Source organism: Candoia aspera, chromosome 2 (assembly GCF_035149785.1).
Source record: "Candoia aspera isolate rCanAsp1 chromosome 2, rCanAsp1.hap2, whole genome shotgun sequence".
NCBI lineage: Eukaryota > Metazoa > Chordata > Lepidosauria > Squamata > Boidae > Candoia > Candoia aspera.
The window spans coordinates 125,733,479-125,756,631 of NC_086154.1; the positions used below are offsets into that span (position 1 = coordinate 125,733,479).

Below are 23,153 nucleotides of genomic sequence, written 5' to 3' on the forward strand. Positions count from 1 at the left end.
AAACCTTTCAGCTATAGATTTATTCATGTTATTAGAGGGTTTAAGGATCTAGCCTAAATCCTTCGTACTGTCAATCTCTGGATTTTTGTGGTCAAACAAGGCAACTCAGCAATGATTGGTTTAGGCAGATATTGTCCTAACAGTCAGGAACCACACTGAGACAAGGAATAGGTCTCTAGTGTTTTATTACTGCTACATTAGACAGAAAATCCTAACAAACTGAAGAAGCGTGGGAAAAACCCAGACAGATAAACCCCAAAAGTTAAGGCGGGTCTGATCTGTGTCTCTTTGAATGGCTGCTTAATTCCTCAGTACTACGCATGCGTTTTCGCCCCTGGATAGAGGCCCCCTCCTGCTCGCCATCAGTACTCATGACATCACCCTCCCCTCCAGATTCACATTCCATTTTAGCCACCTCCCCTCCAGAGGTTTTATAAGAGTCTATGTCTCCTTCTAAGCTCCCATGGGAACTGGGCAACGATGGAAAGTCTTCAAAGGAAAACTCCTTCAAGGACGAATCAGTGCTGCTTTCCAGGTCTGATAACTCTTCTGGCCCAGGTGGCTGCTGCTGGAAAATAGCTAGATAATTAGAAGAGTCGTCCCACCTCCCCCTTGGGAAATGCAAGCCCGAGGCGGAGGGCTGCGGTTCCCCCCTTACTGGTGTCAAGGCTTCAGGCGGGGGTGGAAACTGCAAACTTACAAACTCCTCTGCTTGGGATTCCTCTGCTTGCTCGGCCAAGTGAGGAATCTCTGGTAGAGTGCGAGGCTTGGGTTTGTGAGGGAAAAGCTGATGGAATCGATGAACCAGCGCTGGTGCATGCACATCTCTGGCATTTTCCTACGTGCGCTCTTCCTCAGGGTAACCTTTCCAGTGTATTAAATATTGGATGCCCCTTCCCCTCCTCCTAGAGTCCAGAATTTCCTCGACTTCGTATTCCTCCTCCCCCTCCACAATTACTGGAGGTGGGGGGGGGGCATTTGCGATCGTAAGGTACTTGGGGGAGGGTCTTTGGCTAGCAAGGCTCTGTGAAAGACTGGATGGATTTTCATGGATGCTGGCAGCTTTAAGCGATAAGCCACTGGATTTATCTGCTGTACCACAGTGAAAAGGCCCACAAACTTAGAGTCCAACTTCTTGGAGGGTCTGGTAGAGGTCAAAAACTTGGTAGAGAGCCACACTTTGTCTCCTACCACAATCGCTGGCCCCTCTTGTCTGTGAGCATCTGCAGCTCTCTTGTAAGCACTCTTTGCCCTGCTCAGCTGCTCCTTTAACAACTCCTGTGTGGCTTGTTGCTCTGTAAGAAAATCAGCCGTGGCTGGAACAGTTCCCTGCTGGGAGGAGGTGGGCAACACCCGAGGGTTAACCCTGTAGAGTGCTTGGAAAGGAGACATCTTGGTAGAGGATTGCACAGAGTTGTTATACATAAATTCTGCCATGGGGAGCAGGGCTGGTCAATTGTCTTGCTGATAAGTGGTGTAACACCTGAGATACTGCTGTAACCATCGGTTAATTTTCTCAGCTTGCCCGTTACTAGTTGGATGATGTGATGATGATAGGTGGATCTGGACCCCTAATGACTGGAAAAGTGCCCTCCAGAACTTGGAAGTGAACTGAGGGCCTCTGTCACTCACCAAGTGATTTATCATGCCTCTATATCTAAAAACATGTCCATAAACAACTGCGCTGTGGCTTGTGCAGATGGGAGGCCCTTGCAAGGAATAAAATGCGCCATTTTAGTGAAAAGGTCCACCACCACTAGTATGGAAGTCAGCCCCTGGACCGGGGGTAAATCAGTGATGAAATCGATGGAGATTGTATCCCAAGGCCTACTGGGGGTGGGTAGGGGTTGCAAGAGTCCTGTGGGCTTCCCTGGGAGAGGCTTGGCTCGTCTACAGGTATGACAAGAAGCAACGTAACCCTTTATGTCTGCAGTCATCTTAGGCCACCAGTAGTCTCTCAGAGCTCTATGGAGAGTTTTGAAAACACCTCCGTGGCCTGCCGTTTGATGGTCATGGCAAAGTCTCAGTACTTCTTCCCTCAATGAGGGGGGAATGTATAATTGCCCGCTATGCCAGAGGATTCCTGTCTCCACATTAAAGGGAGAGGCAGTGTCTTGTGGGCCCCTCTGGAGGTCATCCATCCTGGCCCTGGCATACGGGTCCTGTTGCTGCTGAGCTCTGACTCTTGTAAATAGGTCCTCTGCTTGTCTGCCTGTTGCTAAAATCTGTCTGGTTCCCCCTCATAGACTGCTGAAAGTTGTGAGGTTGTAATATAGTAGCCTGTACCTCCTGGTGAGTAGCGGGGGTTGCCTGAATGGATCGAGACAGGGCATCTGCCAAACAGTTCTGCCCCGGGAAGATAAGAAATAACAAAATTGAAACGGGAGAAAAACTGGCTCCATCTGATTTGGTGTGGGGTGAGGGATCTGGTGTTTTGTAGAAGCTGTAAATTCTTGTGATCGGTGCAAACTTTCACAGGAAAGGTTGCAGCTTCTAGCCAGTGCCTCCACACTTGAAATGCTGCTTTAATTGCTAGCAACTCCTTGTTAAAAACATCATAGTTTCTCTCTGCTGGTGAGAGCGTGAGGGAGAAAAATGCACAAGGGAGCAATGTGTTCTCTGTTTTGTTTGTATATTGCAATAAAACAGCAGCAATAGCAATATCTGAAGCATCTGAATGCATTATGAATTGCTTCGTGGGATCAGGGTGCATTAAAAGCGGCTGGGATGCAAAGAGTTGCTTAAATTCTTGGAAGGCTACTTGCTCTCTCTCCCCCCAAATGAATTTTGATCCTTTCTTCAAAAGCTGTGTGAGGGGTTTAGCCCTGTCACTAAATTTATTTATGAATCTCCTGTAAAAATTGCAGAACCCTAGAAACTTTTGTACCTCTTTCACATTTTGGGGGGGTTGCCAAGAGAGAATTGGCCTGGACCTTAGAAGGATCCATGGATATGCCTTCTGTTGATATTTTATAGCCCAGGAAATGTAATTCAGTTAAATCGAAGGGACACTTCTCTAGCTTGGCGAACAGCTTGTTCTCTCTCAGTCTTTGTAAGACATTACGTACATGGGTTACATGAGTTGTAGCGTCCTCAGAGAATATTAATATGTCATCTAGATAAATGACCAGATACTTATCTAGTAAATCAGAGAAAATTTGATTCATAAATCGGGAAAATATGGCTCCTGCATTAGACAAGCCAAAGGGCAAAACAAGGTACTCAAATTTACCAAACCTGGTATCGAAGGCAGTCAGATATTCATGCCCCTCTTTCATCTGGATCAGATTGTACGCATTCCTGAGGTCCAACCTAGTAAAAATGCGTGCTTTCTGTAAGCGATCCAGCAGATCAGATATTAGGGGGAGTGGGTAATTTTCCTTGACCATGACTTTATTGAGGGAACTGAAATCATGCACCACTCTCATGGGTGCCTCCTGGTTTGTCGATGCCAACGGGTCAGGCTTCTTTGGTACGAAGAAGGTAGGAGCAGACGCTGGGGAAGTAGATGGTCGGATGAAACCCTTTTGGAGGTTAGAATCCAAGTAATCCTTTAAGGTGGCTAGTTCCTTGGGGGACATGGGATATTGTTTCCTTGCTGGAATCTTGGCTCCTGGTATCAACTCAATGGTGCAATCACAGTCCCTATGGGGGGGGGGGGTAGTGCTGTGGCCTCTTGTTCGCTGAAAACGTCTGCGAAATCTGCATACTTGGCTGGCAACTGGACCCCCCCTGCTTCTGTGACTGCGTTGGTTCCTGGAGAGAGAAGAACGGCTTGAATCTTGTGGTGCTGGCATTCCTTAGCTGGGAAGGAGATTGCTCCCGTAGCCCAGTTCAACAATGGGTTGTGGATATTCAGCCAAGGTGTGCCCAGGACTATAGGCACATTAAATGATGCAGTAACATAAAGTTGAATCCACTCAGTGTGGTCTCCCGTTGTTAGTTGCAAAGGTTCTGTGAAACTTCTAATCGGCCCTGCCTTGAGGGGCTGGCCGTCAATGGTCTCAACTTCTATGGGACGTGGCAATTCTATGGTTGGGATGTCGAGGTCTTGTACAGTCTGTACATCAATAAAATTGGTGGAAGCTCTGGAATCCACAAGGGCCTCTAGCTTGACCTGGTGCTCTGGGTTTACATGCATTATGACTGGTAAGTAGTAAAAGGATTGCCTGGAATCCTCGGAATGAGCCCTTCTTGATTGATTGATGGTCTCCCTGCTGAGATCTGTGGAGGGAGACCGACGGAGTTTTCCTGGTTGGAAGTCAAGGTGGAGGTGGCTCTTGGATCTGCTGCTTGCCCTGGGGCTCTTACGGAATTTGCTTGGCTTCTCGCTGGGCAAGCTCTTACCATGTGCCCCTGGACTCCGCAGTAGAAACAGAGGGCTCTCTCTCTCCTTCTCTGTCTCTCAGCCTCGGAAATAAGCCTCCTGCTCGCCCCAATCTGCATCGGCTCCTCTGGTCCTGAGTAAAGAGATGCTGCAGAGCTGGAAATCCTGGAAGCACTCTGAGGCCCCTGTTTCTCCCCGGCTGCATCTGTCTGAGCTCTTCTAGCCTGGTGTCTATGACCACAGACAGTTGATATAAACCTTCTAGGGTAGCTGGTGTTCCCTGGCGCACTAATTCGTTTTTAATTTCCTCATCCAGTCCCTGTTTGAATTGGTCTTTCAAGGCACTCTCATTCCAGTCCAGATCTCCTGCTAACAGCTTGAAATCAGCAATGTAAATTCCCACCCTCTTGTTGCCTTGCTTGAGCTTCTGAATTTCCCGGCTGGCAGTGACCTCTCTGATCGGGTTGTCAAAGTGTGCTCGGAACCCTGCCAGAAAATTCTGGTAGTCGTTGAGAATTGGGTCGTTGTTCTCCACCATGGGAATAGCCCATTTGGCTGCTGGGCCCTTTAGCAGACTTAAAATGAAGGTGACTCTGGTTCTGTCTGTGGGAAACTCTGCCGGTCTGCTGTCGAAAAACATTGTGCACTGTGTGAGAAAGGTTCTCAACTGTCCTATGTCTCCAAACTTCTCTGGTAGACTGCCCTGGGATCTCAAGACTACTGGTGGAGCTGCTGCTGCTGCTGCTGGCACCGGTTGTGGGTTAATCGGAGCTGGTTGTTGTAACTGCTGTAGCATGGCTGCTTGTAATGTGTTGATCTGGAAATCTACTTGTTGTTGATGTTGTTGCAATGCTGCTGCCAGTTGTTGGATGGCTTGCCGAATTTCCTGGTTTTCCAAAGACATTTTCCCAAATGTCTCTTCCTTTTTTTGTTGTTGTTGTTCCTCCCTCTTTCAATGGGAGTACTGAGTTTGTTAGGATTTATGTCCTAACAGTCAGGAACCACGCTGAGACAAGGAATAGGTCTCTAGTGTTTTATTACTGCTACATTAGACAGAAAATCTTAACAGACTGAAGAAGCGTGGGAAAAACCCAGACAGATAAACCCCAAAAGTTCAAGTGGGTCTGATCTGTGTCTCTTTGAATGGCTGCTTAACTCCTCAGTACTACGCATGCATTTTCCCCCCTGGATAGGGGCCCCCTCCTGCTCACCATCAGTACTCATGACAGATATTGTTGATTGACCCAATTAACTGTCATGAGGTGAGTGATCACATTTAGCCTCCGGGGGACTTCCAGTTCACCTGTAACAATAGCCACTGTATCAGTCAGCAAACAGAGGAGCCCACCTTGGCCAAAGAAAAATCTCCAAAGCCATTATTAGGGGAGTTCCCTTTATTAGGTTAACTCAAGTCCGCAGAACACTATGCAAGCTTTTGAGTTCATAAGCACTCTTCATCAGGTAAACCAGGAGAGGGGAACTTATGACTTAGGGGCCATGTGTGATCCCCCAGCTCTACTTTAGCCCCTAGAGCAACCTCAGATTGTGCTGCCAAAATTAAGCCACAAAATCACCTATTTTAACTGGTACAATGTTTTCCTTAGGGGGATAATACACTTATTTTGCCCCATGAACCTCCCCAATCTTGCCAAAAAACACAAGGGCTGAAAATTTGTTTCCCCCGCCAAGCTTTTCAGAAGCTAAACATTCTTTTAAGGAAGTAAAAGAGCAGCCTCAGGCTGCATAAAGTTTGGTCACTGTTGACATAAACCTAACAAAAAAAAAAGGGAGAGAAAAAAGTGGATTATATTCAAGTCCCAAGTCTACATTAGGTTATAAGACTGAATGTGACAACAGATTGCATATTTTCAAGTAAGGCTCTATCAAATCCTGAGATAGTTTCAGTTGAATCCAGGACTGCTGGAATGAAAAAAAAAGGAATTAAAAAAATAGTCCACCATTTCTGAAAATATGAATTCCAGTTAATTAATTCAACCAGGAAGAGGTTCTTCTTTGGAACAGCTTCCCTACCTACCTACAACAAGAACTAAAGGGTATACATTGGTACTGTTCAGATACTATATATGTTGAAGGCTTTCTTTATTCAGCTTAGCTTTTAAAGGTTGTGGATGCTCCTATTGTTCAACTTAACCGCTATAATTACATTATTTTGTTTTTGTTATTATTGTATTTATACAATTTAATGTTTTTACATTTGTACACCAACTGGAGATGTATTGCATGACAGGCAAGATATATTTTAATTATTTTTAAATAGTAATTATTTTAATAATTATTTTTAATTTGTTAGATTTACATCACACCTTTCCTTTAAGACCTCAGGGTGGCTTTCATGGGGTTCTTCTTTCATTTTATCCCTGTAAGATCAACCCTGTGAGAGAAGTGACTGGCCCCAAATCCCTCAATCAGCATCCATGACTGAGGGCTGGCTTGAATCTGGATCTCCCCCAGTCCTAGATTAATACCTTAGCCACTACACCACACTGGGTAAATAAAGAAATAATAAACGAACAATCTATGTCATTAATTTGATTGGTATAAATGAACTCTGAAAAGTGTGGGTAGATGATAATTTTGGCCAAGCTCCAGTGCTTAATTCTCCATCAAGTTCTGGTGAAGATTCTCTGCACAGCCATCTCTCTGATGTTATTTGTAACACAGTGTGCGCCACACTGCCCTTTGACCACTCCTCCTCCTTTCCTGGCATATGTCCTGTGTGTGCAATCCTCTGCTGTAGCTCCTCCCCCAGAAGGGAGACGAAGTCCAAATTTGTTAGCCTTGTGAGATCAAAGGCTTTCTGAGGCATTAGAATTGGTTGCGTTTTGCTGGTGTTCCCTCTGACAGTGAGCCGAAAGGTACGTGATTATGATTCTGGAAAGTGGTTCACAGAGATCTGCCTTAGATCAAATCAAACATTTGCATCCTCTAATTCAGAACCATCTATGCTTACTGGAGAACCTTCAGGGTTCCTGGCAGGAGTCTTTCCTAGTCCTCCCTAAAGATGCTAGGTATGCAAGAACTGGGAACTTTTGCTTGAAAAGCATATACTCTGCCACTGAAATATGGTGATTGTTTGGCTGGATTCAATCTATGAAAGTTTTGGGAAGCTATGGAATCAATGCTCTGATTAGGAAATGATTTATCTTCTAGATGATAAGCTCTAGGAAAGCACCAATGGATCCCTGTGTTACTTGCCAGGAAAATCACACTGCCACTAGGACCTCCTGCACAGTATCATAATGCAGACATGTGGACCCAGAAAAGGAAAAGGCAGGCAGTCACTACCAGGAAGTGTGAGGTTTGTCAGCAGCCAGGAACCATGACCTTATCTGTCCAGAGATTTGCCTAGCCTTATACTGCAGACACTGCTGTATTTTACTGTTTTTCTCTCTCCTCAGAACTACTATTTGGCTCCCAAGGTAGACTACAGAAAACAGCATTGTCTGCAGTGAAGAAATGTCTGGTGGATGATATGGCCAAACGTCTTGTGGTGGCTATTGCTCTCTGGGCTGTGGGGGGCCCTGCTGGGCTTCACCATCTCTACCTGGGCCGAGATAACCACGCCTTACTCTGGATGCTGACTTTGGGTGGCTTTGGAATAGGGTGGCTTTGGGAGATGTGGCTGCTACCTGGTTGGGTAGCAGAGGCAAATGGTACCCCAAACATGCCCAATGGTCAACACCCACCTTTGAACCCTGTGCGTTTTCTTGGCCAAGCTTTAGTAGGCATCTACTTTGGGATAGTGGCTTTCATTGGTCTCTCTACTCTGCCAGGTTTTTACTTTCTGGCTCTCCCTCTGGCTGTAGGCCTTGGAGTTCATTTGGTGTCTGAGGTAGGTAACCAAGCCTCCAATCTTCAAGCAACCTTAATGGCTGCCTTCATAACTGCACCAATCTTCTATGGCCATTCTCTGGGGATTTTGCCCATTACTTTCACCACCAGTGTGACAGCCCAGAAGTACCGACGCTATAAAGCCAGCAATAGCACCAAAAAGAAGCTAGGTCTCCGACTTTACCGACTAGGCCTGGCCTATCTGGCTTTCTCAACTCCACTGGCCTACTCTGCCTTCATCAACACAGCAGCCACTGCCAACCACATAGCCAGCATGATTGGAGCAGCCCTGGATTATGTCAGCGTGTTTCCATCATTGAATGGAATACTGGAATCAGTGCTGCTTCTCCCCTACCGTGCCTGGAAGATGTTGGGCTTCAGTGGTGGCTATTTCCAGGAATGGGAGAACATTTTTAAATTTGTACAGTCTTTCCAGAATGAAAGACGTCAGATGGCGTATCAGGTACAGTGAAATTTATTATTTCTCAGCTCAGCACACTTTGTGGGAAGTGTACGTTAGGAAACAGTAAGTAGAGCAATGTTATTTAAAGTCTGTGGGTAACTATGTTGGGAGGAGAAAAGCCTTTCAGATTCATGGGCTCTTCTGTCTCAAAGATAGGATGTTATATAATCAAATATAGCCCTGAGAATCTCTGCATGTCATGACACTAAATCTTTCCTTACATTCTGGACTAGCCCAGGAGGATCTGCAGGAAGGATAAAAAAGTCAAGATGGTGGTCACTACCACTTGACTGAAGCCTTGCCCCTTTTTAATATGCATCACAGTGTATATAAGCTTCAACTGCAAATTTGTGACCATCCTCTTGATTGTTTTACCCCCTCCCACAGTCATCCCTGACTCAGTCTTGTCATATTTTTATGTTTGTGTGTGTGTGCCTTCAAGTCAGTTTTTGATTCCTGGTGACTGCCTCGACTAGTCCCTGCAGTTTTCTCGGCAAGGCTTTTCAGAAATGGTTTGCCATTGCATTCTTCCTTCTAGGGCTGAAAGAGAACGAATGGCCCAAGATCACCCAGCTGGCTTTGTGCCTAAGGCGGGATTAAAACTTTCGGTCCCCCAGTTTCTAGCCTGATGTCTTAACCACTACATCAAACTGGCTCTTGCCACCAGACAGATTGAAATGGCCACTTCAAGCCTCGGGTACCATCAAAGGACTGCAAATTGTGTTAACGGTAAAATGGCATTAAAGGAGAATAAAAAGCAAGCTCATATAATAATACAGTGTACAAGATAAAAACAAAATGTGAGACATTAAATCTACTTACACAAAAAGGGGAAAAGAAACAGACATGTGAAAAATTGTTATGCAATTCATTAATAAAATCTTATATTTTAACAGTATATAAACATAGATGGGCAACTAAATAAATACAACAAAAGACCCTAGCCAATGATTTTACACTCTTACATTCATTTACTAATTTTAGATGCTACATGTGAAAAGAATATGATTTTTTGAAACCAGAGCTATTTGGTTATAAGCAAAAGAATACAAGGGGCAAAGAAGTAAACAATGTGCTAAGCTGTCTGTCACACACACCTGCTCCAGTTCTCTGTATTTCTTCCCTTTACAGCGTATTTCCCTTGCGTCTTAGAACTAGAATTCCAAGAATTCTTAGTATAACCCTTGGCTAGAATTCTGCAATCTTGGACTTAACACAAGAACGCCATGTTGATTTTAGTGGGATTCTCTGAAATACTACAGCAAAACATGTCATCATTAAAGGCTGGAAACTATATAAAATGTGTCATCTCACTGGCTGAAAGCCATACCTGAAATATACGACCAGAGATAATAACAAGGGTCTTCAATTCTTGATGTCTTTGGATGTAGTAAGAAAGGATAACTGTACTTTGCAGAATTGCAAGGAAGAGAAAGTACCTTTGTGCTTTGCTTCTCAAAACTCATCAAAGTTATGTGCTCTAATATTAATTGAAAGGCTACAAAATCATCCTTGGACTTTTGGCTTCTATAGATTTTCCAGTAAGTTATAACAGCAAGTACAAGGAAATTATTCTTTGTTCTCTCCACCTCCGCTCCATCACTGACATATGACTAGTTATCAACCTCACTAAAATACTCAACTCACACCTCTGATGGGATGTTCATACTTCTCTCTCCTTCTAGATCTTAGGCGTTCCTGATGATGCCACTCCAGAAGAAATCACCAAAAGCTACAGGGAGCTGGTGAAGCTTTGGCATCCTGATCACAATCAGCATCAAGTAGCAGAAGCTGAAAGACATTTTATTGAAGTGCAGGCTGCCTACGAGCTCCTCATGCAGACCAAGAAACCAAAATTTGCATGATTGCATTTGAGATGTCACAGAAATTCTGTTACCATCAAGCAGCTGAGGATCAAACCATTATTAAAGTAATGGTTCTCAAAATACATGGGCCATGTTGTAAGTGTGCTACTTCCTCTGTACTTTAAATTTGTTAGAAGGTGAAGATTACAAACACAACTGTTTTATGATTGTTCACTAAATGGTGGTGGTAGTTCCAGGACTCACAGTTTTTTTGACATTTGTATGTGTGTGTGGGGGAGTCTTCTTATTGGACTGCTTATTCTCTAGGCTTGTTTTTTATGAGGAGATACTATCATTCTCTTTTCAGGTTGGCCATCTCCTGACTTAAAAAGGGAGTCAGTGCCATCAACCTTTGCTGGTTTCTGCCCCTGAAATATCTGTACTGTTTTGAAAAAATAGGTATCTTATTTATCAAATAAATCCTACTTTGTTAACAATGAACCTAATCCTTTCTAACATCAGGAAAAAAATAGGAACTACATGTTCTGACTAATTTTCTTTGTATTTTATTGCTGGTTTTATGTTTTTGATTAATGTTAACTATAGTGATTGGTTATGACAGTTTTAACCATAGTTTTAAGCCACCCTGAAAACTTTTACACTGAAAAAAAAATTGAATTAAAAAATCAAGCAAGGGGTTAGCCCAGGGTTGCAGCATAGTATGCAAACTCATGCTGTGCATACTTAGAAGTCTTATTGAATCCAGTGCTTAACTACAATAATCACATCTTGGGTTTCCTTAAACTTGTTATATTCTCTCTAAACTGCTTGCTTCATTAATACTCTTTCCCATATCTCTTTTAGGAGTTTTAATTGCCCCAATATTCTCTTTGATAGAGCAACAGCATTAAATGCTGTAAGGGTTTTTCTTTTTTTCCCCACAATAACATTAAATTATCCTCAACATGAGTAAACAGTAAACTCTGTCATATGTTTTATTACGGCATAGCATTTGAAACAGTACTTTCCCTCTGCATTGCAATTTGTCTTGCTAACTTTTCTTGAGTGCTTGGATGATGGTAGTTGGTAAAATACATATCTATATTTTATTTTTTATTTATTATTTTATTAACTATATTTTACTGGAAACATAGCATGGATTATTGGTTTGAAATGCTTACAAGCCCATCTAGGCCCAGCAGGTGACACTATTGAGCTACTGAAAAAAACAGAAAATGAATGACTGGGACTTGATCTGTAAAGAAATCTGGGAAGGAAAAATTGTATTAAACAGAAACTAGGGGCAAAACTTAAGGTGACAACCAGGTGCCAGAAATGAATTAGCATTTTCTATAGCAATGTGCTCTCATTTAAGAGACATTCAGATTTTCACAGTCCAGATCTACTAGCTTTAGGGAAAGTTATATTATCTGTTTTAGAAGTAGCAGCATACCCTAAATATTGTGGCTGGGAAGACAATGGGTCTCAGGCCAAATCCAGAAGTCATCTTGAAGTCTGAAGGCAAGTGGTGCTTTGCCTGAAAGATAAAGGGTTTGGAGAGGCTTTAAATCAGACAAATTCAGTGTGAACTGGAGTTCATCATAGTACCATTGTGGAATCCTGCACTGACATACAGGAGACTTGGAAATGTACCATTGCCTTCTGAGAATGATTTCACGCTACACTAACATGGTTGGTTTGGTTTTGCCTAAGTGAAACATTTATGGTTTTGAGCAATATGTACACTCAACCAACCATGGCCTAGTTGTATGTGTGAACCCAGCATACTTGTAGGTTTATTAAAAAGCATTATCAAGATTTTTAAAGGGCCTACATTCAGACAAAACCCAACTATACAGTGGGGCTAGTGTAGGGTGCAATCATGAATTAATGTGCTCGATGAATTCAGAAAATTGGATCGAGAAACCGTAGGTAAGCTATCCATAGTTCAGTACGTCATGTCATCCATGACGGCGACAAGCCTGCAGGAGCAGATGTTCTGAATCCCTCACATAAAACAGGGCAGATGGAGAGCACAATGAACAAAGGTTTATACACACGGCATATCCGAAACTTAAAAAGTACAAGCGGCATGCAGGAATTGGGAAGGTCGCGTCCTCCGCCTCCAGCAGGGCTCTGGAGTAGCTAGGCAACCGCCATCAAAGGATCCTCCCTTGGCCGTTGCCGGAAAGAACGCGGATCTACACACCTCGTTTCAGGATTCGCGGAACGAGAGGAAAGAACGGTGGGGATTAAAGAGGGCCGTTATTGGATAGCCAGAGCTCCTCGCGCCCCTCTCTACGTCTGGATTGGGTCTCCTTGCACGGCTTTGGCAAATGGTCTAGCGCCGTAACGATTCGGCCAAAACAACCTCTTTCGCGGTAGCTGATTGGGCCTTTCTAACGCCAAAGCCGATTGGGCAACGGGTGAAGTATTTCGGTGGCTAGAGCGGTTCCGTTGCCCTCGAGCCGAACTCAATTTTGGATCTCGGGGGGGAGGGAAAGGGTGGGAGCGAACTCTCTTCTCCGTTACTCCTATTGGCCGGCGCTCTGCCGAAGGGAAAGACCTTTCTTATTGGCTGAAGGAAAGGGGGCGCCTGTGTCCGGTTGGCTGTGGGGCTGGCATAGCCTTCGACGGTTTTGCTCTTTCTGTCTCTCCCTTACGGGTGGGCGGGGCTCACTTTCCCGGCGCTTGGCGGCGGCGGCGGCGGCGGACGGAGGTAAGGAGGGGAATCGGAGCGGCCGCGGTGATGGGCTTCTCCGCCGAGGAGGGTAGGACTAGGGCGCGTGGGAACAAGGCGGAGAGCGGGGATGGGGGGGCGTTGCGGGGATCAAAGGCATCTGGGAAGGAGCCTCGGAGGAAAGGGGCTGGAAGCGGGGATGGGGGAGAAGAAAAGGAGTCGCGGCACAGGCGGGCAACCGAGTGAATGGCCTGTATGAGGAGAGTAAGGGGTGGGCTGAGAGGCAGGCCACTGAGGGGCGGCGGGCTGGAGAGCGCAGAGCCGATGTGGCGGTGGAAGGAGGGGTTGGATATGTGGCAGGCAGGACTAAAGCTCAGCCCAGAGCCCTAGCGACTCCTTGACTCCACGGGATAGGAACAATATCTGTATCCGACGAGGAATAAAAAAGAAAGCGCGCCCACGGAAAAGTAGCTGCGTTGCCCGTGCGAAAAAGAGACCCAGATCCTTACTGATAAGGACAGCCCTTTCTCAGGACAATTCACAAAGAACAATTTACAGAACAGGCTGCAGGGCAGGCTGTTCGGTTTAGGAGAGCCGTTCATCAGGCAGCCTGCTAAACGCCTACAGGAAGACACGAAAGTGTTCCTGAGCTTGTCCAGAGGGTCTGTCCCCACATCAGGATTTGTTTTCCGTACCGGATGAGAGTGTTCCCACATGCCCTAAACCTTTCATTCCACTTTCACCCCCTTCCCCCACGAAGCACTGGTAGAGGGAGATGATGGAAGGAGGAAGAAGGCAAAGTAACAATAGGGATTATGAAGACTCATGGGAGGAGGGTTAGAAAAAGTGTGGGTGTTCTGTCCTAGCAGTACTGTAGGCTGTTGCCTGCTGCTGTAGGATTTGCACCTGAACTGCAGTAATTTAATATTTGAAAAACATGTTTTCAAAGGGAAACAGCAGTAGCTAAAGAGTGCAAAAGTGAAGTATGCTACTGCTGAAGTGAGTTACGGTACTGTTGTTCTGGAAAGATAAGGTGGCAGTGTACAGTGTACCCTAACTCTAATGGAAAGGTGAAGCAGAGAAGCTTGTGGGGGCTTTAGACTGAATGGAACGACATGGGGGTCACGAAGGCTTGGACATGACTTAACTACTGAACAACAAAGCAGGAAAGAGAAATCAAGGCACAGTAGGGTGGAAAGAATTTCCTAAGAATGGAGGCTGAGTTAGAGAGTTTTCTTGTTTAATTGTACAGCTCCATTCACACAGTACTAAGCTACACTGTGGTCTGTGGCTTTAATCTGAAGTGTGAACCCATTCTAAGCAAGGAAATAACATTCATTTGCCTGATTACAAAAATGCATGTAAGTTGGGATAAACACTTTTGGTTTTTAGGGCATTTACCATTTGTTGTAATGCTTCTACCTTATGATCTTTGAAAGTAATTGAAAGTTTCAGACTGTGCACATGCAGAGCTCTTCGTGTTTGTGATCAACAAGACTAAAATAGGTTGGTAAGGGACTCCTATACTCAAAAGCCAATTAGCCAGATGTTACTGTTTTAACATAGATGTTGTTCAGGCTTGGAAGAGGATAAACTTTTTTTCTTTGTTCAGTGTCACAGAATGAAGCGAAAAACACTAGATCTGTCTAAGCAGCGCTTGCTGCCTTGGTTCAAAGTAGACTGGCCTCCAAGAGCTTTGAATGTAGTGATCTATTACAGATGGCACTGTGGCAGGTTTCTGGGATTGTCAGATGCATTATAGACTAATGATGCTATATAAATATAGAAAGCATAGTTGTGCAGACAAGGTGTGTGTTGTTCAGAGTTTTGTAACGATGGGAAGGGAGACTCTGCAGTTAGTTTCTTTTAAATCTTTTTTAAGTATTGAAGTTGGACATAGTGGCTAGATGTCTTGTGATTGTGATAAAATGATAGCTATTTGTTTCTATTTTATGTTGCATAGTTGTGTCTTGTATCTTACTCCTTATTTAAAGAGTTAGTTCAGAGTGATTTCTGTATAATGTCCTGACAGACTTGCACAATTTAGAAATGCTTTCAAATAATATTTGCTTATTTCAGTTATAGATTTGTTGCACCTTTAGTCTAGAATATTGATGAACATCATGAACACAGAATCTTTCTTGACTTAACATATGCCAAGGAATCTTCTACAGTTAAATAAAATAGACCTTGGACAAACCATAGTTTATTCTGTTTTCCCAAACCTTCCACAAGGCTGTTTTATTTGGCATTGGAAGTCAGTCCCCTTGATTGTTAATGGTAAAGAAATAATCATTTACTTTGTTTTCTGTAGTGACTAAAGCAAACTGCTATGTGTATATGTATATGTATATGTATATGTATATGTATATGTATATGTATAGTCAGTAAAGAAGCCTATATTGCATCTAATAACAATAACAGGACTTTTATGCTTAGGTCATTCTTTGGCAAATCAGGACTGTATATTACTATCAGTACTTAATTTCACAGTGCATTCAAAACCGCTTTTAAATATTCTCTACATTGCTGAATTGTTTGCTCCCAAATCTTGAATTTCTACGCAACAGTTCTATGCAGTACCTTATAAATCTTTCTACAGCTGTGCAACTCTTTTGAAAGAGGAACTTCAGAAACCTGATATTTCTGAATTGTCAAAGCAGCTGCAACTTTTTCTAGGCTTATGTGGTTTGTTTGGAAGCTGTTTGTGGTCTTCTCTGCATATATATGCATGCATAGTGACTTCATTTCATGTTCCCACTTGTTCTAGAACACCTCTTTTGGAGGACGTGCACAGCTCTGTGTGAACTTTCATATACTGCTTGTGGCTTTTTGGGATAAGCAGAACCTGAAGCTGTTCTAATTCTATTGCCTTCATCATCTTTGTTGTGAAGTTTATTTGGCTATAGATTTATAGTTATTCATTAATCCATTCATTTCAATTTCTTTACAATTTATCAACCTCCTTTTCCAAATCTTGAGCAGTTTATTTCATAACTGTCACATTCATAGCCTGTATTTGTAAAGTACAGTATTTATACTTTATAAAGTATAACGTCAGATATTGCAGTCTGAGAATAGACGTGTGGTTTTGATTTTTGGAATTCATCTGATTAAGTTACAATCCTGTGCCGTTCTCTTGGGATAGGCAGCATTGAGTTCAGTGGGGCTGACTTTTGAATAGGATTGCACTACAAGGGAAAATGTTCCTAATCACAGATGGGCTTAACAGATTGATACAGCACTGGCAAGGTGTGAGGGTTGCAGCCTGCAATTGTGCACAGTTTCAGAAGCACTTCTGCTTTCTGAGTGGCTCTGAAACTGAGTGCAGCATTCAAATAATTATGTGCTCTCTGTTTACTCCTGGGCTCATTTGGTGGCTTTAAAATATGAAGTCACTTTGAATCTCATTCAAGGAGAGGTGGGGGAAAATGAATTTTAAAAAATGCAACAATCCACCCAAAACACTGCTTACTCTTCTTATCGGTTGTACATGATGAACACATGTTTAGAGACGTTATTTCATCAACATGGGAGTTCTTCAATATGGCAGCTAAATGGATGCTTCATATTCTTATGAAATCAATCATTTTTGACCAAGTCTTGTAATAAACAAGTGCTTTGCTTGTTCTTATAATTTCAGCTAGATGTATGCTTCCTGTTTGAGTATTATGGGATAGTTTTATTGTCAAAGAGCTTGCAAAAAGCCAACAATGAATGTAAGGTAAAGGTAAAGGTTTCCCTTGACGTAAAGTCCAGTCGAATCCGACTCTAGGGGGCGGTGCTCATCTCCGTTTCTAAGCCTTAGAGCCGGCGTTGTCATAGACACTTCCGGGTCATGTGGCCAGCATGACGACTCGGAACGCCGTTACCTTCCCGCCGAAGCGGTACCTATTGATCTACTCACATTTGCATGTTTTCGAACTGCTAGGTGAGCAGGAGCTGGGACGAGCAACGGGAGCTCACCCCGCCGCGCGGTTTCGAACCGCCGACCTTCCGATCGACAGCTCAGCGGTTTAACCCGCAGCGCCACCGCGTCCCTATAATGAATGTAAGGTTAGTTGTATTTAGAGCTTTTCATAGGACACTATCTGAAGAGATGAGCTTTTTCTGCTTTATGATAGGCAGAAGTTCAGACATAATCAAATGCATCACACAGTGTATACTTGTTAAATGTATTTTAACTGCCGTGTGATAACATTCTGAAAGAACCCATGGCCAGACTGATTACAAAATAATTGTCTGCACTTAAGTTCCATTATGATTCACTTCCCCCAGCTGTGCCAGGTAGGTTTTCTTAATATCTTTGTCACTACCCATTTTCATGGATTTTCCTGATAGTCCTTATTTTCTTACATCTATGTCCAGGCCTCAGTTACAGTGCCTATGAGTGCACCATTGGGAGACTTGAAAGAACAGGTTAGGGATAGATTGTTATGAGAAAATCTATCTATATGGTCTCTAGAAATTGAAAACAACTTGATGGCATATAATCAAAATCAATGTCCAGGCAGTCGCCAGGAATCAAAAACTGACTCAAAGGCACAATTTTTTTTTAAAAAAAAGAGCCTTAATACATTTTTGTTTCTTTCTCTGTTTGCTCCATTCTTGATCTTAGTAGCCTCGTGTTGGACAAGAGTGTTCTTTCTAGCTTGTGAAACTTCATAAAGTATTAATATTGTATAAGTACTAATGCAGCTGATGGCTGACTACAGATGTTGTAAAGCCATTTGTTTCTTCTAAGGGCTCAGATCTAACTCTATAAGAAACAGTTTGTTACAGAATGTAATAGTGGTGGAGTGTGTCACACAGCCCGTAAGCATGCTTAGTTTTCTATTAGTATGGTTGGCTTCTGGCTGAATAGAGTATTGCCTGTTAGAAAAATGGCTGTATGAAACAGCCCTTGCTTTTATGTAATGCTTCTAGAGTTGCTAGTTGGTTTTGGGACAGTTATTCATGAACAAGGATCAACATGCTTATTCTCACAGCAATTATTTTGTCTAGGGGCAAACAGCCATGACAACAGCCCTTTGTATGGCTGGAATAACTGATCCAGCCACTGTTTTTTTAAAACATAATTCAGTGTTAAAAGCTGGAAGCTAATCATCTTGGGCTACAGTCCAAAGTTGCCATTTGGTATAGACAAATACTGTAGATATCTCCAGTGATACACCAGAGATAGATGTATCTCTGATATTTTTGACAATATACCTTTTAGTTTTTAAAATGTTCAGTTCATGGATATATGAACTGTACCAAATATATGTTTGGTTCTCTTACACTCCTATATAATTGATTTCCTTGATTTGCAACTTCAGTCCATTCAGATGATACCTCTGACTTTCATTGTTGATTAATTGGAGAAAATATCTCAAATAAAATAACCCATTCAGGGAATCAAACTGAATGCCTTAATCAAAACAATGTATGTTGCTGAAATACTCTCTTTTTGAAAGGGGGGGGGGACTGGAATGGGTTTCCAGATGTGTGGATGTGGCAGTTTCTAAAACCTTGAAACTTTCAGGGTTGTGCATTTCTTCCAACCAAAATTTTCTTTCACTGAGGTATTTTTGAATGCTGGAAGCAAAAGAAAAATATTGAAATAAAACACATTTAAAACGATATAATATAAAACGATACAATAAATGCAGATACACAATAAAATGAATATAATAAAAACCTGATGGCAAAAAGTTCTCTATAAATCCGCAAGTAAAACAGGGTCCTTCTAGGGAGCTAGCCATCCCCAAGAGTGACTGCTCTCCTTCCTGCCCCAGGAAAGATGGCAAAACCAGGTTTACAATTGCTTGCGGAAGTCCAGGAGCGAAGGGGCCTGTCTCAACTCTGGGGGAAGAATGTTCCAAAGGGCAGGGGCTACTGCGGAGAAGGCACGCTTCCGCGGCCCCACCAGATGGAATTCTCTAGCAGCTAGCAGATAGGATCTGTAGCATGCCCTCTCTGCGTGCCTGGGTGGGACGGATTGATGTGATGGGGATGAGATGGTCTGTCAGGTAACAATAATAAATTCTTTTAGAAGAATTCAGACTTTATTACACATTTTAAGCAGGGCTCAGCAACTGCAACCTTCAGGTCACATACTGTCCCCCAAATTGTGTAATCTAAAACATTTCGTTTTATTGTAAACCACCCAGAGTCCCTCCTAGGGGGGAGATGGGCGGTTATAAATTTGATTGATTGATAAATAAATAAATAAAGGTAGTAAAATTGCCTTCTTCTGAGAATGTTGGTTGCCAAGTAGAGAACAGGAAATTCTATCTTGAATGAATACTGAACCTTTACCATTTCGAAATGGTATTTTTAGTTTCCTGACTGATGTTGGATTGTGTAGCTAGCAGAGCTTAAATTGGATGGATTTAGAATTAAAAATACCCTACACCAAACTAAATGAGTAACACGTGTGAGTTTCAGATCTGTTGAGTTTACAGTGTTGTTGCCTTGGAGGACTTTTCAAACTGTTAGGAAATGGTTTCAGGATCCTTTGCTTGCCTTACATTTATTCTTGATTTTCAATATCAAGTAAAATTATCTATTTTAAAAAATCGCATTTTATTGTAGAAATGCAAAGACTTTTCACATAAAATGTCCTAAGTGTATTAAAGAGATAAAACACCATTTATTGGCATATTTGTACATAATTTGTTTTAGTTTCAGACCCTCAAAGTCACTAGGAGCTGAAATCTACTCAGTAAAGCCCTTACCTATCCTTTTTACCCATACAGCAACAATTATCATAGTTCTATGTATTCTAATATATGATTGCAAGATCTGTAGGATTCTGTGCTAGGAAGCCCTTGTGGATAATATCTAATTAGGACCCTCTGATGTTGGGAAAAAAGGGTCAAGAGATCAATTGATGATTAGGAAGACTTTTTGTTTGGTTGCTTCCTTTTTCACCCATAGGGAGGGGATATAATTTGATTTTCTGCCCTAAGTGTAAATTTCAGAAATTGTCTATCACTGGAATTAGAATTAAGCAAATCTGCTGCACCTACAATACTGTATGCTAAAAGCTTAGAACTAAAAAAAAAAGTGAAATTATTATCTGATTGTTTAATTGTATTAAAGTTTGGAATATAGTGAAATGCTATTCCTCTGTGACTATTTCTGTTCTTCAATTTATACATTTTAAAAGTCACTTTCAGGTTTGTTGGGTGTTTTGTGTCTCTCTGCGGGTGGTGTTTATAGTGAAATTATAACCACTTCTAGTGACAAAGAAAAAAATTATAAGGCTAATATCTAATTATTTCTAATTTTGTTTATTTTATTGTCTTTTATGATTGTGGTAATAACATAGCCCTTTTTCTAAACATTTTTTTCTGTAACATAAGCTTAACTTCTTTACTTTAAAAGTTGCTATACCCTAGGAACTACAAAATTTCATCACTTCTTTTGTGCGGAATTCACTCATAAATCTTACTTTCCTGCTATAAGCTCTTTTTGTAGAGCTGCTGCTCACGAGTCAAACCTTCTCAGTGCTCTCAAAATGATTACGTTGTGTTTTGAGAAAACACATTAACTTCGGTTTCAGAATTACTGGCTGTTTAAATGGAGGGCAAAGTCTGCCAGATGTTATACTGACCTTGATGATTTTCGCTTGCTCTCTTGTTTTGCATTTCAGTGAAGAAACATTGAGTTTGGTGAAAACCCCCGCATTTTGGAGAATGCTCTTGCATAGTGACTACAATGTATTGTTATGATCGTTTATTTATCCCACATAGTTCTTTATCCTGGATTTTCTTTGTTAAAATAAATAGAAGGGGTAAAGTAAATCCCTCCTGTAATTTTTTGTTTTTCAGAATCTGAAAAACAGCAACATGAACTGCTGTGTGAGTGCTTCTTGACAGAAGATTGGTGCTAAAAGAAAGAATCTACAGTCTTGGTCTAGCAGGATTTTGACAACTCTCCAGTTGCCTTGGGAGCTGGGGAGGTTGCTGTCTCTGAGCAGATATTTGCCATTTCCTGCCTGGATGCAAAGCAGTACTTGAATCACATCTGCCACTCTCATATTTGAGGAAATATATTTTTGCTGTGTAATCAGACATTAAATAAGATAAGCTATTATGTCGAAGAAGCAAAACCAAAAAGGTAAGCTTTAACATAAAGCTAGAATAACTAATAAGATGGACTATGTTATAGGTGGCTATCAAATATGGAAATTTAATCAGTGTTAATATATTTATCAAAGTAAAGGAGGTTCTCAAACTCTAAGTGTCTGTAAAGAAGAGAAATCCTATTCACATCTTGCTAAATATAAGATTACCTTTCTGAAAATACAGTCCTTAATCTCTTTCTCAAATCAAAGAAGGAATGTCTTCTGCATCTGAAAAACTTTTGACTTTCTAGTGTTAGGAATTTAAGCTAATGGCATACATGAGATACAGTTTTGCTTCAGAATCATCAGTACTAACAACTGACAAGACCTGCTATGGCAGTGAGTTGACTATTCTCTGTATCTCATTTAAGGAGTTGCACCTATCTCTAGGCAGAATTTTGCCTTCCTCTGAGAAGTCAGTGTCATTTTAAGAACCACTACTTTAGGAACAGTAGATCTTTTTGAAAACTGATACCTCTATTTGCCAGTTAATATTAAGTAAAGATTGTATGAGAAGTATGTCTATCTGCACGAACATATTATTTTATGTATGTAGGTATCGAAAATGGAAGTTGCTGGTGACTTTTCCCACCTTGATAATGCTATCACACATTGTACATTTCCCTGCTGTCTCTTAGTTGCCGCTGATAATATGTCAAGATGCAAGGTTCACTATGCATCTTTGAGTTGGAGAGTTAACATGAAATTTTGGCAGGTTTTAAAGATCAAAACTAGCACTTTGAATTAGATTCAGGAAACAACTAAGAGTCAATTAAGGGTTTTATGAATATGTAGAAGATGTCTTTGAGACATTTTGAGTTTGAGGTAGATTGTTCCAGCTTTACTGGAAGTGTTCTGATTCTGAATAATTGGCATGCTTATTGAACAGTCTTATCGAACAACTTTCATCTAAGATAACTAGGCTTATTATCTAGATTCCAAAACTATGACTGTTCAGGGGCTTCAGAAACATCCTAGAGCAGAATATGTGATTGGTTAGTCCCACTTCTTCCCAAATTGGCATGAATCGGTTCCCACTTACCTTTTGTGCAACCATCTTTCAAAGAGGCTACACTGGAATAACTAGCTTACAACTGGCTTACAATTTATTTCTGTTTTGGAAATGTGCCCTTTTTATGTTTTTTGTTTTGTCTTTTTCTTGCATATTGGAAAGGGCATTTCTCTTTCAGTGTTAGACACATCTGACTGATTTTTAAGCACACAAGAGGCCTTTCTGCATACTTAGTTCCTGAAGCTAATTTGAAGTGTTGATTTGTAAGTTTTATTCGGGTCCCTGAACTCTGATGGCTAGGTGTTCCTTTTAAGAGTGTTTGGATTACTGCATTGAGAACAAGTTACTGACCCCCAAAAAGGGCATTTTGAATAAATCTAATGTAGGGTGCAATATAGTCTTACTGCTTCTATGTCATAATGTTCAATAAACCTAACTATTGATTTCTGTTGCCAGTCCCTCCTGAAATAAAATTTGAAAATTGTGCAAGAATAAATTGCTAAGTTTGCTGTGTGCACTATTTCCAGCTGTAAATTGTTACACTATTCATCCCGTGGAAAAAAGATTTGTGGTTCTCCGTTCTAGAACAGACATTTGGTTCAAATTACTGTTTCCAGTGTACTTAAATGCTTAATTATGGTTGTGTTAATAGTCTGTGCTGTAATGTCTAGAAATAGAACATATGACTAAAGAATTTGTATTTTAATGATGCATATTCTTAAGTTATTAATATATTAGCTCTGATCTGTATTTTATAATTGGTATTTATTTCTAATTTGTTTATTTACAGTTTCCCCACAACACAAATGTCTTAACCCTGAGTTCTGACAAGTATATGTTTCATCCTGTTTCCAGGGGTATAATATGAAGCAAATGTATTGAGTTATGGCTGCAGAAACCC

At 41.7% G+C, this 23,153-nt stretch overlaps 2 protein-coding genes across 2 annotated transcripts in view; both read left to right on the forward strand.

Moving 5' to 3' along the window:
- The first annotated feature begins 7,105 nt into the window (after positions 1 to 7,105).
- DNAJC22 (DnaJ heat shock protein family (Hsp40) member C22) lies at positions 7,106 to 10,944 on the forward strand. Its single transcript, XM_063293551.1, has 3 exons — positions 7,106 to 7,203; positions 7,747 to 8,642; positions 10,328 to 10,944. Exons 2-3 carry the CDS (start codon positions 7,821 to 7,823, stop codon positions 10,505 to 10,507), a joined length of 1,002 nt encoding a protein of 333 aa, XP_063149621.1. The 5' UTR covers positions 7,106 to 7,203; positions 7,747 to 7,820; the 3' UTR covers positions 10,508 to 10,944.
- A 10,000-nt stretch (positions 10,945 to 20,944) lies between these two features.
- Positions 20,945 to 23,153, forward strand: part of SPATS2 (spermatogenesis associated serine rich 2) — a 34,683-nt gene continuing 32,474 nt past the window's right edge. The window contains exon 1 of the mRNA XM_063293548.1: positions 20,945 to 21,233. Coding sequence (XP_063149618.1) covers positions 21,209 to 21,233 — 25 coding nt within the window. The 5' untranslated portion in view covers positions 20,945 to 21,208. The remainder of the gene's footprint in view (positions 21,234 to 23,153) is intronic.